Source organism: Vanacampus margaritifer, chromosome 15, assembly GCF_051991255.1.
Source record: "Vanacampus margaritifer isolate UIUO_Vmar chromosome 15, RoL_Vmar_1.0, whole genome shotgun sequence".
NCBI lineage: Eukaryota > Metazoa > Chordata > Actinopteri > Syngnathiformes > Syngnathidae > Vanacampus > Vanacampus margaritifer.
Window position 1 is genome coordinate 4,045,647 of NC_135446.1, and position 14,768 is coordinate 4,060,414.

Here is a 14,768-nt window from a genome sequence, read left to right on the forward strand (position 1 = left end):
CACAGTATATATATATATATATATATATATATATATATATATATATATATATATATATATACACACAAATATACATATATATATATAGACAGAGAGACAGATATATAGATAGATATATAGACATAAAGATAAAGATAGAGAGATCTTTATAATCCAAAGAAAGAAATACACGTTAATGCGGAAAAATAATCATGCTTATTGTGATCTAGTCTTATACAAATAAGTTCGTTTTTTTTAGTAATGCCCCTCGATACGGTTCTCTTGTATGGCGATGCGCAATTAAGGCAGTCTCTGATTGGTCAAAGTCAGACTAAAGTATACAATACAATATTCATTTGTTGCATGTCTTTGCAACAGACATATTGCATGAGCCATTCGTGCGACAAGATCTTTTTTTTATATATTGTGCAACGTCTTGCTTCTGAAAAACGTATTTCAACATCAACATTCAAAAAGAAATCTAGTCACCTGGTCAACTTGGTCTGTGACAGCTACTGTATGTCTTCAGGTTGTGCGTCAGTTGAAACCTGGTACACAAAGAGAAAAATACATATAAAATTAAATTCTTAGTAACACGACTGACTGTACCTGTGCATTTACACAGTTACAGTACATACAGAACAATGAATAGGTTAAAGTAATGTGAATGCAAACTCATTTTATTTGCCATTACAAAAATAAATAAATAAATCTGTCTGCACTACAGGTTTGTGTAAATTGGTGACGTCTATTTTTCACAATGACACAAAAATAAGAAAATACACAGTCCTCAGAGTGTCCATACCTGACCAGAGTATGAATTGTGAGGACTGTATGTGTAACTCCAAGCCCTCAAAACGTATTTTAAACTCACAGTGTATAAATACACTGTCCTCAGAGTGTCAGTTATTCACAACTACGACATTGTGAGGACTGTGTATCTTGCGAGGGCTGCACAGTATTGACAAAACATGCGACATGGGTGTTTTATACAGTGATGGAGATTATTTTGACATTAAACATGGACCGAATATATATATCTTCATAATCTAATTAAAGAAATGCACGTACATGCGGAAAAATAATCATGCTCATTTTGATCTAGTTTTATCCAAATAAGGTTTTTTTTGTTAGTAATGCTCCTCGATACAATTCTCTTGTATGGCGATGCGCAATTAAGGTTGTCTCTGATTGGTCAAAATCAGACTCAAGTAGGGCCTGGCAATAAATCAAATTAATTGAATAAATTAAATTCAAATTGAATAGTTGAAAATTTGCTAAATCGTGAAATGTATTTTGTCTTCTGGATTATTAAAAACTGTTATAATGTTCTGTTACATCCAGATGTTATTGTGAGTTGAAATTTTGCACAAGTGGTGGCAGAATGCTGGATGGTTGGTTTAAAAGACTTTTTATTTAATTTTTTGGCCATATCGCTTAGCCTCAGACTAAAGTATACAAACAATCCAATATCCATTTGTTGCACGTCTTTGCAATGCACATATTGCATGAGCCATTCGTGCGCCAAGATATTTTCCACATATTGTGCAGCCCTAGTATCTCCACCCTCCACTAATGTCTTGCTTCTGAAAACTGATTTCAACAACATTCAAAAAGAAATCTAGTCACCTGGTCAACTTTGGCGCAGTCTGTGATAGCGGTGTCTTCATCAGGTTGTGCTTCAGTGGAAACCTGGGGTAGATGAATAGAAAAATACCAATACAATTAAATTCTTACTAAGACTAGACTGCTATACTGTAATTTCATGTAATCATGAATGTGCGACCAGTAATTCTAGTATGTCACATGTATGAAACAATATCCAAATGTCATGATAAGCAATCACGATATGATAATCAACATGATATTGTGAGGTTAGCGATACTCACGATAACTGTAAAAGTAAAATAAAAAAATAAGTCACAATATTGTAAAAAAATGAAATAAAAACAAAAAAAATTATATTGAGAAAAGAATGTACTTTTGCTTTTGAGTTATAATTAATCTTTTATGTTTTGTCAAACCTTGCACGATAACCCCCCCACCCCCAAAAAAAACAAAATTAAGTGTGACAACACACCATATAAACATACCATAGTGTTTTTCCATTGTAGTGAAATTCAAACATGAAAACCTTCTGGGCATCATGATACACTCTCAGCCTGTTTTCACGTTCCTGTTTGCTTATAACTTCTCCTCGATATTCAGTAGGAAAGACTCCCTTCTGAAAGGAGCAGGAACTGAACACTCCTCGACCTTACAAAGAAAAAGGGATACAACAGAAATATTTCATTATAACAGTAATGAAAACTAGGCCCATACTAAAGAATCTTTTACCAATACTCACCTTTGAATGAATTAATATATTTTATGGTGAAGCCATCCTTGTCTTTACCTAAGGATGAAAAATATGCTACCTCTTCTTTGGGTTTAACTTTTGCCCTCTGTGGCCTCATGACTGACATATCTCACTGAAGATAATGATCTAAAGCTATAGAAAAAAATGAGTTTCAATCAGTTTGATAGGTAACTTGGTGCAGATGTTTTGAAGTTGACTTTCTGTGGACCATAATATCCTGTGCAGTGTGCAGTAAATGTGCCAACGAAAATAAAATAGTGGATAGCACAGCTCTGCTAAATATTTGCATAAATTAAATGTAATGAACACTAACAGACTTTACTGAAATATTTCTATTTAAAGAACAAATTTAAGTAAACACAAATGCAGCAATTTACCAATACTTCATTTATACTGTACTGGTAATACTAAACCATTGTATATTTTCACATCACAAACCAGCCTATCAAACCAGCCTGTTATTGCTTTCCTCTTAAAAATTTCAATTAGCATTTATCTTACTCAACAGACGGTTAGCTCTGCTATGCTAACTGAGCTAACCGTCGCTAACAAAAGCGTAGCAATTCTAAATAATTAGCTGCAACCATCATAATCAACAGATGGTTAGGTATGCTAACGTTAGCTTAGCTGCACTTACACTGGACTTGCATTATAAATCATTTTCAGCAATGTACACAAGCGACCAACATTAAAATAAACAAGTTTCTGGAGGAAAAATTCGAGCTTCAAACCTACCTCATTAGCACAGCTACACTGCCATCACGTCTCGTGAAGTAATTAGAGCCGGGGGCGGTTCTCTATCGGGGCTGCTAGATGACGTCACTTCCGTACTCCGGGCAATATAATAAATCACATTTAAATCAACAAATTGGTTCAGTGTTGGATTATGAACTTTGTTGATAAGAGTGGCTATTGTTCTATGATTTACAGTGTCAATTAAAAAAAAAAAATAGATCACATTTAAAATTAACCCGAAAGGCTCATATACTAAATTAATTACCACAGACGAAAACAAAGGATATTATTGCTAGAATTATAGATAATTTTGTAATCGTTTAATGTGATTTCAGTTTGCTTTTTTAAAAAGTTATTTTTTTTTTTTTCATTAACGAAAATGTTTTTTTGCTTTAGTAAATAAAATAACCTTGCTGCTGTCACACAGTTGCTGTCCGAGGATGTTTTGGTACTATACTTTAGTAATGGACGCATGTGTTTTTTGGCAAAATTGTGAGCGAGCCCAGTAACTTGGCTTAGAAGCAACCCTGCAAATGAATGGTCACATGATGCTTTACTGTTGGCATGAAGCAGGACTGATGGTAGCGCTCATCTTTTCTTCTCCAGACAAGCATTTTTCCGGATGCCCCAAACAGTTGGAAAGGGGGTTAATCAGAGAAAATAACTGTAACTCTTTTTTCCTTATTTTGGTCTGTGTTTATGGAATCCCTTTTTCACTGGTCACACCAGGCCATCCTCCAAAAGTCTTACTCCCTCACCATGAGTGTAGATGGACTCATACCTGCTTACTGCCATTCCTGAGCAAGCTCTACACTGGTGGTGATGTCCTTATCCCTGCAGCTGAATCAACTTTGGGAGATAGTCCTGGCTTTTGCTGGATTTTCTTGGGTGCCCTGAAGCCTTCTTCACTTAAAGTTTGTAAGGTCACTAAAGGAAATTACTTTAATTTTCATGGCAAATAGGGACTTTGCAATTCATCTAATCACTATAACATTCTGGAGTACATGTACATGCAAATTGCCATCATAAAAAAACAATAATAAGTCAGCACTGCAGATTCTTAGAAAATCAATGTCATTCTCAAAACATTTGGCCGCTGGTGTACAGAAAGATGTTATACTGTAAAGGCAGGGTGGGATGTTAAATGATGAATTAATGTACGGCACTGACAGTTTCTCTGTCTCTGCTGTTAACCATTGTACATTTTTAAATAAACAACCACTGAAATAATTAAATACGGAAATATATAATTAAATATCGTAGGGTATTTCATTATTTAATTATTTACTTAGGAAATGGTGGCTGCAAAAAAAAAAAAAAAAGGCTCTGTGTCTACAGACAAACATTCACAATACACAGCATTTTGAGAAAAAACTGAATTATGGAGACGTGCGTAATTGTGAGGACAGGTGATGGTCAGCCAATCAAATGCTGTGAAATATACACTGGTGTGAATTATTCATGAAGTGGTGCATTACAAGGACCTTCCTACAGGGGGCGCCATCAAATACACAAAAATACACAAATTCACGTAATTATGCTTTACAAGGACATTGGCTAAAACTTTGGATTTAAGCCTTCTACAGCCCTAGAAGCACTTCTGCATTGAAATAATTATGAGGACATGGGCTGTGTCCTCATAATTCAAAATGTCCTCGCAGCACGGCATGTATTCAGGTGAAATGTCCTCATAATACACAAAGGCAAACACACACACACACACACACACACACACACACACACACACACACACACACACACACACAAATACGTCTTTGGGACACTTAAAACATAAAAAAATATATACATTTTTGGGAGCAAATGAGTTAATCAGGTGCGCTTTGTAGTCCAGAAATGGTATTAAGTTAAATATTAATTAAAAATACTACTGCTAAAACTGGTCCCATGCATTTCAATGAAATTTTGTACCAATACATTTTCAATAAAAAGTGGTGCAGCGTCTCACATGATCAGAGCAGATCTTCTCTAGGAGATCCGAGGTCGGCGTCCCAACCATCTCCATGATTCTTTTCAGCTGGTCGATATCTTTTTTTTTAGCAGGAGCAGTTGAAGACATAAACTCTAGTAAGAGCGATGAGCCAAGATCAGTTCATCAAATTGGTTTTAATCCTGCTGCCCAACACCAAACACGACAAGCGGGCTAATTGAAGCCCTTTGTGGCAGCTCCTATTCATTCCCGGCTCCTTTTCTGTGTTTGTGCCTCGGATAAGAGATTGTCATGCAAAACCAAAAGACTTCTGTGGATCACTTTGCAAAGATAATGGAGGGCAGGGGAGGGGGAAATACAGCTGCTGGCTCTTCCGACGTTGATAAAGGATACAGTCAGTGCCGGGAAAAAGGACTTTTCCCTTCAGCAGCTCTCCCATAATGCATCCCACAGACCAAATGTCAACTGGAAGACAAAGCCCGCAGACCAATCAATAAAAAGGGTCATGAACAGGACAAAAAAAAAACCTCACCGTTTTGATTGTAGTGCATCCAATTCAGCATGATTTCCGGCGCCCGATACCAGCGAGTCGCCACGTACCCCGTCATCTCATCGTCCGTTTGCCGGGCCAAGCCAAAGTCAAGGATCTGGCGGGTTGACGTGGATATTTAGTAAGCGTGAAGTCACGAAAATGTGAATGTTTGGACTTACCCTCAGTTCACAGTCCTCATTCACTGCCACGTTACTCGGCTTGAGGTCCTGGAAGGTAAGGCATAGTTTTCTTCTATTGAGCAACAGCACATTTGATAGTTGTGTGAATGAGAGAGTCGATTGATGGTGGAAGTGACAGCAAGTGGAGACACTCACTCTGTGAATCAATCCCGCTGAATGGATGTACTGTTCACCGCCGTGCATGAGGAGATAAATGACGAGACAAGAGTCAACAGTGCACTTTGCCATACACTCACCCCGAACATGCTTGTCTATGGGGAGGCTGCTTTCGGCCGTTTCCATGGTAATGCGCCAGACTGAACAGCTGGAGCTGTCTATTTTTAGCATTCACCGGACACAAATTTGTCAGTCTAACAATTTAAAAAAAAATGTTGGGCCACATTCAGATGGGTGTTATGATCAACTTTCCACAAGTATCATATTACTTCATTATTTGGGTGAATACATGTTTATTGTTTGGAAATAATCAAATAAAAAATTGTTGGGTAAAGAATTTTCCATACACATTTAACATATTTTTATTTATTTAGTAAATAATCGACTATAATGTATGACTGTAAAAAATACAATAAAAATAATAGCAAAATAAAACGTTTTGCATCCATATTTATGCATTTACTTTATTCACAGTTTAATTTATGAATTTTAAATAATAAAATAAAAATGGTCAAGTAAACAATTCTACATACACATTGAACTTATTTTCGAGGGGGGGAATACAGTGCACCGTAAATAATATAATAAAAATATTAGTGAAATAAATACATGTGTAAATACTAATTAAATCAAATTAAGAATAAATAAATAATTGAGCTATTGATTTACTGTAAATACTACAACAATAAAATATTAATAAAATAAATCACGCATATATAAATATGACATGACATTTATTCAAAATAAAATAAAAACAGTCAAACAATTTTACATGTGGACAAAATTGCTGTTTTTTAATAATTCTGCTGAACGACAATTCAAAAGTAATGGCTGATACTGATTGTTTAATTTTACATACATTTTTATTATTTATTTATTGTGGGGTTTTCTTTCATTAACAGAACACACCAATGGTGTCCATGTGTCTACATTTAAAAATGATTTATTTTAGTTTTGAACTTTTTCATTTATTTATTGTAAGTACTACAATAAAAATAGTAGTAACAAAATTGAGTTTCTTTAATTTAGTAACTTATTTTCTCATCATCATTTTATATATATATATATATATATATATATATATATATATATATATATATATATATATATATATATATATATATATATATATATATATATATATATATATATACACACACACATTTAACATGCTTAGATTTATTTTTGAATAAATTATTTATTAATAAATTGCATTTTAGATTAATTTATTTCTTGTAGATACAACAAAAATCATAGTAAATTAAATAATTGTCTATATACATTTACTTTAAATGTTATTTTATTAATACTGTAATTGGTTAGTTTATTATAACTAAATAAATTACAACAAACATGAATAATGACTATTTATTAAATTTGACTTTTGCACGTTTTTATACACATTTACATTTACATTTTATTTTTTAGAATTATAATCATTACCTGAAATGAGAATGACCTGAACATCTCTGTTTTAAAAAGGTAATGTCGCCCTTCATCACAAAACATTACCCACCGCCTCCTTTTATAGAATTTTTCCAGCAACACAGAAACCCACCTTCAGACCTCGGAGGAGTTGATAAATCAAGAACTGCACATGCTCATCGGACAACCTCTGGAACTTGACAATGTTATTGAGGTCCGCACCCATTAAGTTGGTCACCAAATAGCTTGGGGAGGAAAAAAAGAAAAGCAGAAGGCAAGCTGTAGGTGATAAACATGGAGACAAATTACAATGCACTTAGATGTTCTATTTAAAGACTTACAGTTCATTGAAGTCTTCCAATGCGGCAGCAGGTGTGAAGACATCCAGCAGGCCTATTACCTAATGGAGACGAAACATTTGAATCAATAAGAGTGCACGAAGGCAAGCGGACAGCTGAACTGCTCCGGTTATTTGGCAATAGGATGCACTAACATTCTCGTGTTTCATGTGCTTGAGTAGCCGGAGTTCCCGGTACGAACGGCGACTGTGGACCAGCGACTGGAAGGGCCGCGACAGCTTCTTCACCGCCACCTTCTGCCGCAGCACCACGTCGTAGGCTGAACTGAGGGTGTGGTGATTTAGATTTACTAAGTCAGGTACTGTGACAGCAATACTCTGGCAAGAACAGTAAGTATTTACACCAAATAACGCAAATGTTTCTGGTTTTACTTCAAAAGCAGGGATGGACAACTTAAATGCTGCAGAGGGTTGCAATGTTTCATCAGTGATACTTGGGGGGGGCCACATTAGACCATGCACTTCCTAACCAGATGCATGACACAAATATTATTTTAAATATGGACAAAATACGTCACGTGCATATGTGCACTTCATAAATTTCTCAATGCATAGAGTTTAAAGCAGATTAAAGGGCTTTCTAGTATGAAAATGATCATTCAAGGACGGCACAAACCTGCTGAACAGCGAACCAACAGTAAGTGCAAGAACTTTTTTCACCAATAAATAAATAAATCATTGAAAATTTTTCATACTATTGAACGTACTGCCAGTATGTACATTTTGTCGGTAACTCCCAGGCTGTGGAATGCTCTCCCCGACCGACTTAGGGCTCCACAGCCTATTGACGTTTTAGGCTTTTGGTTTATTTATTTATTTACTCTCTGTAGCACTTTCAGATTGTTGAAATATAAAAGTGCATTACAACAAATACATTTTATTATTATTATTTTGCATGTCATTCCAAAATCTGCCAACAAATATATATTAAGCCTACTCATATAGTAGTACAGGGCAGTATAAGACCCAGTGTAACTAAGCCATGTCTGCTAACTAGTGGTGAATGATGATATTACAATGTAAAACTACAGTTGATGCATATTCACAGTTCGGTGCCAGTATATTTGAACAATAGTATATATATTTTTTTAAACTAATCAAGGGGCTGCCAGTTGCCCCTGTGGACATTGGCTGACTGCACCGTATGTTCCAGGGCTTCAAGTCACCCGCTGCCACTCCAGATGCCACCCCCATCGAATTTCAGCCAATCTTCCAACATGAAGTTTGCACATGCCATGTCTCTGTCATGATGCCATTTTCCATACACGGAGTGGTATGCTCTCAAGTGTAGTGCAGCAGTATCTCCTGTATTTCGTTGCAGGATGAGGATGGGGGGGTTAACTTCTAATTTTAATCAAATGATGCGTTTCAACAATAAAACTTGCAGACATTTGTAAGAAGCCAGAGTTATTTTAACGGATATTTCACCATCTAGTCACTTTTCCACATCCATTGTTTAACATAAAGTATGCATTCATCTTTGATATATACCCGAACGTTACAGCATCAAACCTCTAAACCGTTCATCAATTGCCATAATAAAACACACTGTTAAGCCGTGTCAAGAGTAAAGGGCCCTCAACAGCCAACATGACAAATGGAACATTGGGAGAAGAGATGACAAAAATGTTTTATTCATAGTCGTCTAAATGAGAAGCATATTTGCCAGTGCTTAAGTGCCCCTGCAGTAAAGCGAGATGAAATCGAAATGAGAAAATCACAATTGAGGGTGTGTATATGATCTCTGCTGTACTACAATGGAGAATAATATGAGCACGCGGCTCGGGTCTCGAGAGGGTTTCCCATGAAAACCAACTAAAAGGAAAATTGATGCATGCATACAAAAGTCATTTCCTGACACCCCCCATCCCCCAATGGCCGCATGTCAGCATTAGCAATGCAAAGCAGAGCCCTGTCGAGGAATGTATTTTGTGTGTTTTATATCAATTAAGACTTGATTATAAAAGTGGCAGCATGTTGTGGCCCATAGACATACTGGAAGTCGTCTCCCCAAAATAATTAGGAATTGAATTGGGCTCAATTGGACTGGACTGAAACTTATTTAGCTGTATGAGGGATATGATATAATAGTTTAACTTATTATTCATCAAAAATACCAACTTTTTTTAAAAAAATTTTATCTTCACCATACTGTGTTAACTTGATGTTTGGCATCTTTTCGACTAAAATGCCACAAACATGCAAGGAAACGAAAAGACAACATAACAACAACAACTATTTGGCACACAATGAGAAGTACAACTGAAATCAACGAAGTAGCACAATAACAATAATTCAAGACAAGCCGATAGAGGCAATTTGATTAAATATAAACTATGACACAGCTGAGAAGCAAAGGGCAGAGAACAAGTTGATTGGCTGATGCATGAGCAGGGCAGATGAAGCTAATAAGCAATCAATGAATAGGCACAAGCATAAAACAGTGGGATGGGAACAAAAATTCAAACAAAAAAATGAATTTGTTGTTAAAGATATGACCTACATAAGTGAAAACAGACAATAACTTAAGTATCAAGATTGTTTTAAGTCGTTAAAGGTGAGGAAATGGTCTTCGAAAGAGCAGAAAGTGTGTTCAAATCGGTTTCACAACAAAGAGGAAGTCGTAATGGGGTCACCATCACACACAGTGTTTTGAAAAACCTGCAAAATGACACTTGATAAGGACCACATTAATGCAAAAAATAAATAAATCATGATACTGCGCTGTCAGGAGGATTTAACAGCATACGTTGTTAAAACTAACCAAAAATCTCTCCATGAATCAAGATAGATACTCATAGCAGTAAATTATTACATTACTGAAAATGTAACTTTTTAAGAAGTCAGTTAGTGTGCTTAAACAGCAGAAGTCTTTAACCCAAGGCACGGGGCACAGATTCATCCTGCCACATCCCAATTTTATCTCTTGGCAGCACTATCAAACTGCAATCTGCCATTTGGTCTGTGTCTGAATTTAACTGATACTGCCAGGGTTGGGTATCACCATAGCAACCGTGAGATCCACCTGGCACTCAAGGGGTTTTAAGGCACCAGCAAAGTGGAATGCATTGGATTACTTAGTACGATACGGTGTCGAAATGTAAACAAAATGATTATTTTACATTTTAGAGATAATTGGCAGATTCTGGTGACTGTCATGTAAAAACAAACAAACCAAAAGATTCATTCATGTTGATAACATAGCTGAGATGCATGCCGGCATCTGTGCAGGGCTGCAGCCTCGCCCCTCCACACATACAAACACTCACCACACCGAACCATAGGTTCCGGAGCCAACCGGCGTCAGGTTCTGGTATCGCTCCGGCACCTCCCACACCGTCTTATTCAGCTCCTGTCGGTAGAATCCCGGCCTGGCTGACATCTTTGGTAGCTGACAAGGCAATAGAATAAAAGGGAAATGGGGAAAATGCAGAAGGGAAAAAATGAGACCGTTCGTGCGGGCTGCAGTTCGCTTGCTTGGCCGAGCTACTGTGACGACGCGCCGGCCACTGGCAGTCTGTCTCCCCGCCCCACTCCTTCCCTTTGTCTGACGGTCGGTCTTTATGGCGTTAGATTTGTGCCACAATTATACAAGCGTAATGGGAAATACTGTGCACAAAAGCGTGTTTCGTGCGTACTAAAAAATTTGTTTCGTATGAGCTAAAATGTGTTCCGTACGTACAAAACCGTTCTCGTGCACGCTTGCTGCTTCTCTCCGCTACACGTACAATACCTTGTTTCGCGCTTACGATGCGAGGGTCGAGCCGCAACAATTGTGCCACAATTGTCAACCAATCAGGAGTCGGGCAGCAGGGCAAATCCCAATTGGCTGTTTAATATCCAATAGCATTTTATATACCATGTCCCCAGAAGCCTCAAACGTTCAATTCGATAGAAGTTTCGGGAATTCGTCTGATTTCTAACACAGGACTTTGCCATTCTGGTTGTTGAAGTATACATCGAATATTTAAAATAATATATCTTCATTTAGTTTAACGTTATTGTCCCTTGAGACACCAGTAGTTGATTTTTTGTTGTTGTTGCTGTCTATCTAAGATAGCATGCACTCTGATGGAATGTCAAGTGAGGAGCGACAGGGAAATGTCACACCACAGCCACATGTAAGTATTTAAAATTACTAAATTCGTAGTTTTTTCATACAAGCTAATAAAATTGTTTAGTTTTTTCAATTAAATGCTGAGTTTCTGCATGGGAAATAATACTTCTATCATGATAGAATGTTAACATTTACCAATTAATTTGAGATGCTGCAACGCCAACAAACCAGCCACAGACAATTTGCATTGTTAATGCTGTTGAATAAGACGCATTAATGGTTTAACAATTCAATTTTTGGCTACTTACATCGAATACTGCTCAAATGTAAATATTGCCTTCCGCTTGGATTTTGTAGGGAGCGGAGTAATGCTACTTTTGAAATTCCAAAATTCAGTGTTTTTGTTAAACTGTATCTATGTAAATAGTTCATAAGATCCTTGTCATTTTAACAGGACCAGCTGAGGCAACTGTTGTTGGAGAGACTTCTTTACAAACTGCTGTCAGCCTTAAACCAGCAGCCATTGAATTTTGATTTTCTTGAGTTCCTGACTCGTGATGAGCTTATTCTGTTGAGTGGTTCTCTGGACAGATAGGCAATTTATCTGAGATTACAGAAGCCTTGAGAGACCTCTAGCATGCTGTTCAGAGGGAAATCCGAGAAACGTCTATGACTACAGTGGAACAAGAGATCGAAGTTGGACCTGGGCTTGGTCATCTCAAAATTGTATTGGAGAGGGAAAAACTAAAGTATTTGTTGGACACACATCTTCCAGTTTACTGTATTGCAAAATGCCTTGGTGTCTCAAAAAGAACAATTTACAGAAGGATGTGAGAATTTGTCTTAACTGTAAGAGGACAATACAGCACAATGACTGATGATGAGCTTGACCACACAATCTCAGCTGTTAAAGGTCAGATGCCAAATGCTGGATATAGAATGGTCCAAGGTCATTTAGTTTCAATGGGCATTCGTGTACAGTGGTGGAGAATGATGGCGTCCATGCACCGTGTTGATGCTGCAGGAATCTTCAAGCGGATGACGGAGCTAGGATGCATCATGTGAAGAAGTTATTCCGTGCGTGGCCCCCTTTCCTTGGTCCACATTGACACAAATCATAAACTCAAAGGTAATGTAAAATAAGCTTCCTGCCATTATTAAAATCATTAGAATTTATTATGACCCCCCCCCCCCCCCCTCCAGGTATAATATTTTGCTGTTTGGTGGAGTCGATGGTTACTCAAGGAAGGTAAGGATATGTTCAGAGCTTTAGCACTTTGCTGAAAGTTTTTAATGTGCATAAAAGTTGGGTAATGGTGCATAGGAATATATCTTAAGAGACAAGTAGTGTTGTTCCGACGCCCATACTGGTATCAGGAGAGGCCCCGATACTGCATTAAAACAGTGGTATCGGTAGCGGCAAGTACTAACAAGTAACATGCCTTGCTTGTGCACGACAATTACTGATGAGTGACGTGTTCACTGCATGCCGACCCAAGATATCCTATTGGCCCTTGAATGCTCTGAACCAATGGCAGGGCAGCTTTTTCATGTTGAAACCCCCCCTCCCTAGGTATCGGTAAAATAGTTTATCGGAATCAGTAACGGGGGCCAAGAAACGGTATCGGAACAACACTAGAGACAAGTGATTAGCCCATCTTGAGTTTTTCTGTGATTTAAGCAGATTAGAACTGTTGATTTTCTATTCTTGAGATGAATATGAAAAAGGTACTAAACATTTTTCCAGCTCATGGGAGAGGAAAAGTGCTTTGTAATTCATTTGTGGCTGGTATTACTTGAATAATTCAGATATTTATGGGAATTTTTTTTTTTTTATCTTTCATGGATCCTGGGGATCTTTAATCTTAAAAAGACATTTAATTCATGAATCTAATAATAAGGCCTTAAATAGTACTAACATGTCTTAAATCAGTCTATAACAATAAGGATAATTAGAATTTTATTATTGTAAATAGCCCCAAATCTCAAAATAAATTAACATTGCTAAAATGTTTTACAGAAAAACTTGCAACATTGTGCAATCTTGGAGGGAGGTGGAACCAACAAAACAGTGATGTTAATTTTAAAGCAGACTGATGGCATTTATATACAGTAGCTACTTTGGACAACTTGGGACATAGAGAAGTTGGTCTTAAATTGAATTCTAAATGGAATTTAAATGACCTCAATATGTAGGAAAGCTGTATAATAATTTGATGTCTTTGGAGATGCAGTCATGGTATGTCACAAAAAAAGTAATTTGTTTTGTTTTACTGACCCCTGGTGGGGCTAAACGGTACAGAAAATGGATGAACATTTGGGACTGCACAATCCACTACACTGAGAGCTCCAAGACACTAGTCGTTGAAATGTAACAGGACTTAAAGTTTATGTATAATTTACTGTCATAAATTGCAGATCTTGTACTTGGATGCTGCGACAAATAACAGATCGTCAATTTCTTTCTCATTCTTCATGAGAGCAATCCAGCTTCATAGTTTACCATCACCGAAATATACCTGGTCACAAAGCAATTAATTTTGTAATAATTTATAAGTATATCCTTTCAGATGGATGTATTATTAACCTAAATTATGATTTACCCTTGCCTAATGTATTTTTTTTCCTTTTAGAGTAAGAGCAGATCAGGGTGTTGAGAATCTAGACATCGCACATTTCATGTTTGCCACAAGAGGAACGGGGAGAGCAAGCTTTATCTCTGGAAAGAGCGTTCACGGCCAGAGGTTAGTTTTGTTGACATGTTGCTGGTAACAAGGGTGTTGTAGCAGTTCAATGTAATGTTTTTTTCCTTTCAATTTTCAGTTTAGAAATTGAAGTAAACCTTTTATTTCATTGCAAAATAGAGCGACTTTGGAGAGATGTCTGGGTAGCAGTCACAAGCAAGTACTATGTTCTTCACTCTCTGGAAGAAGATGGAGTACTGGACATCTCCGATGAAGTTCACCTTTTTAGTGTGCACTACATCTTTGTATCTCGACAGCAAGCAGACCGTCACTCC

The 14,768-nt window shown here is 36.9% G+C and overlaps 1 protein-coding gene and 1 long non-coding RNA gene across 3 annotated transcripts in view; both read right to left on the minus strand.

Annotated features, from left to right (window-relative positions):
- The window catches only part of LOC144034564 (uncharacterized), a 10,842-nt gene extending 5,904 nt beyond the window's left edge, over positions 1–4,938 (minus strand). Inside the window, exons 1-4 of one of the 2 annotated variants that reach the window (XR_013288249.1) lie at positions 2,327–4,938; positions 2,073–2,235; positions 1,609–1,671; positions 469–527 (exon numbers count right to left, since the gene is read on the minus strand). This is a non-coding gene — a long non-coding RNA (uncharacterized LOC144034564). The remainder of the gene's footprint in view (positions 1–468; positions 528–1,608; positions 1,672–2,072; positions 2,236–2,326) is intronic. The other variant, XR_013288250.1, reaches the window with a different exon arrangement.
- mapk11 (mitogen-activated protein kinase 11) overlaps positions 1–11,417 on the minus strand; it is a 21,563-nt gene extending 10,146 nt beyond the window's left edge. The window contains exons 1-9 of the mRNA XM_077543403.1: positions 10,962–11,417; positions 7,828–7,957; positions 7,676–7,734; positions 7,468–7,579; positions 5,889–5,918; positions 5,733–5,780; positions 5,554–5,668; positions 5,415–5,486; positions 5,040–5,119 (exon numbers count right to left, since the gene is read on the minus strand). Of these exons, the coding sequence (XP_077399529.1) occupies positions 5,040–5,119; positions 5,415–5,486; positions 5,554–5,668; positions 5,733–5,780; positions 5,889–5,918; positions 7,468–7,579; positions 7,676–7,734; positions 7,828–7,957; positions 10,962–11,074 (759 nt within the window). The 5' untranslated portion in view covers positions 11,075–11,417. The remainder of the gene's footprint in view (positions 1–5,039; positions 5,120–5,414; positions 5,487–5,553; positions 5,669–5,732; positions 5,781–5,888; positions 5,919–7,467; positions 7,580–7,675; positions 7,735–7,827; positions 7,958–10,961) is intronic.
- Between the last annotated feature and the right edge of the window lie 3,351 nt (positions 11,418–14,768).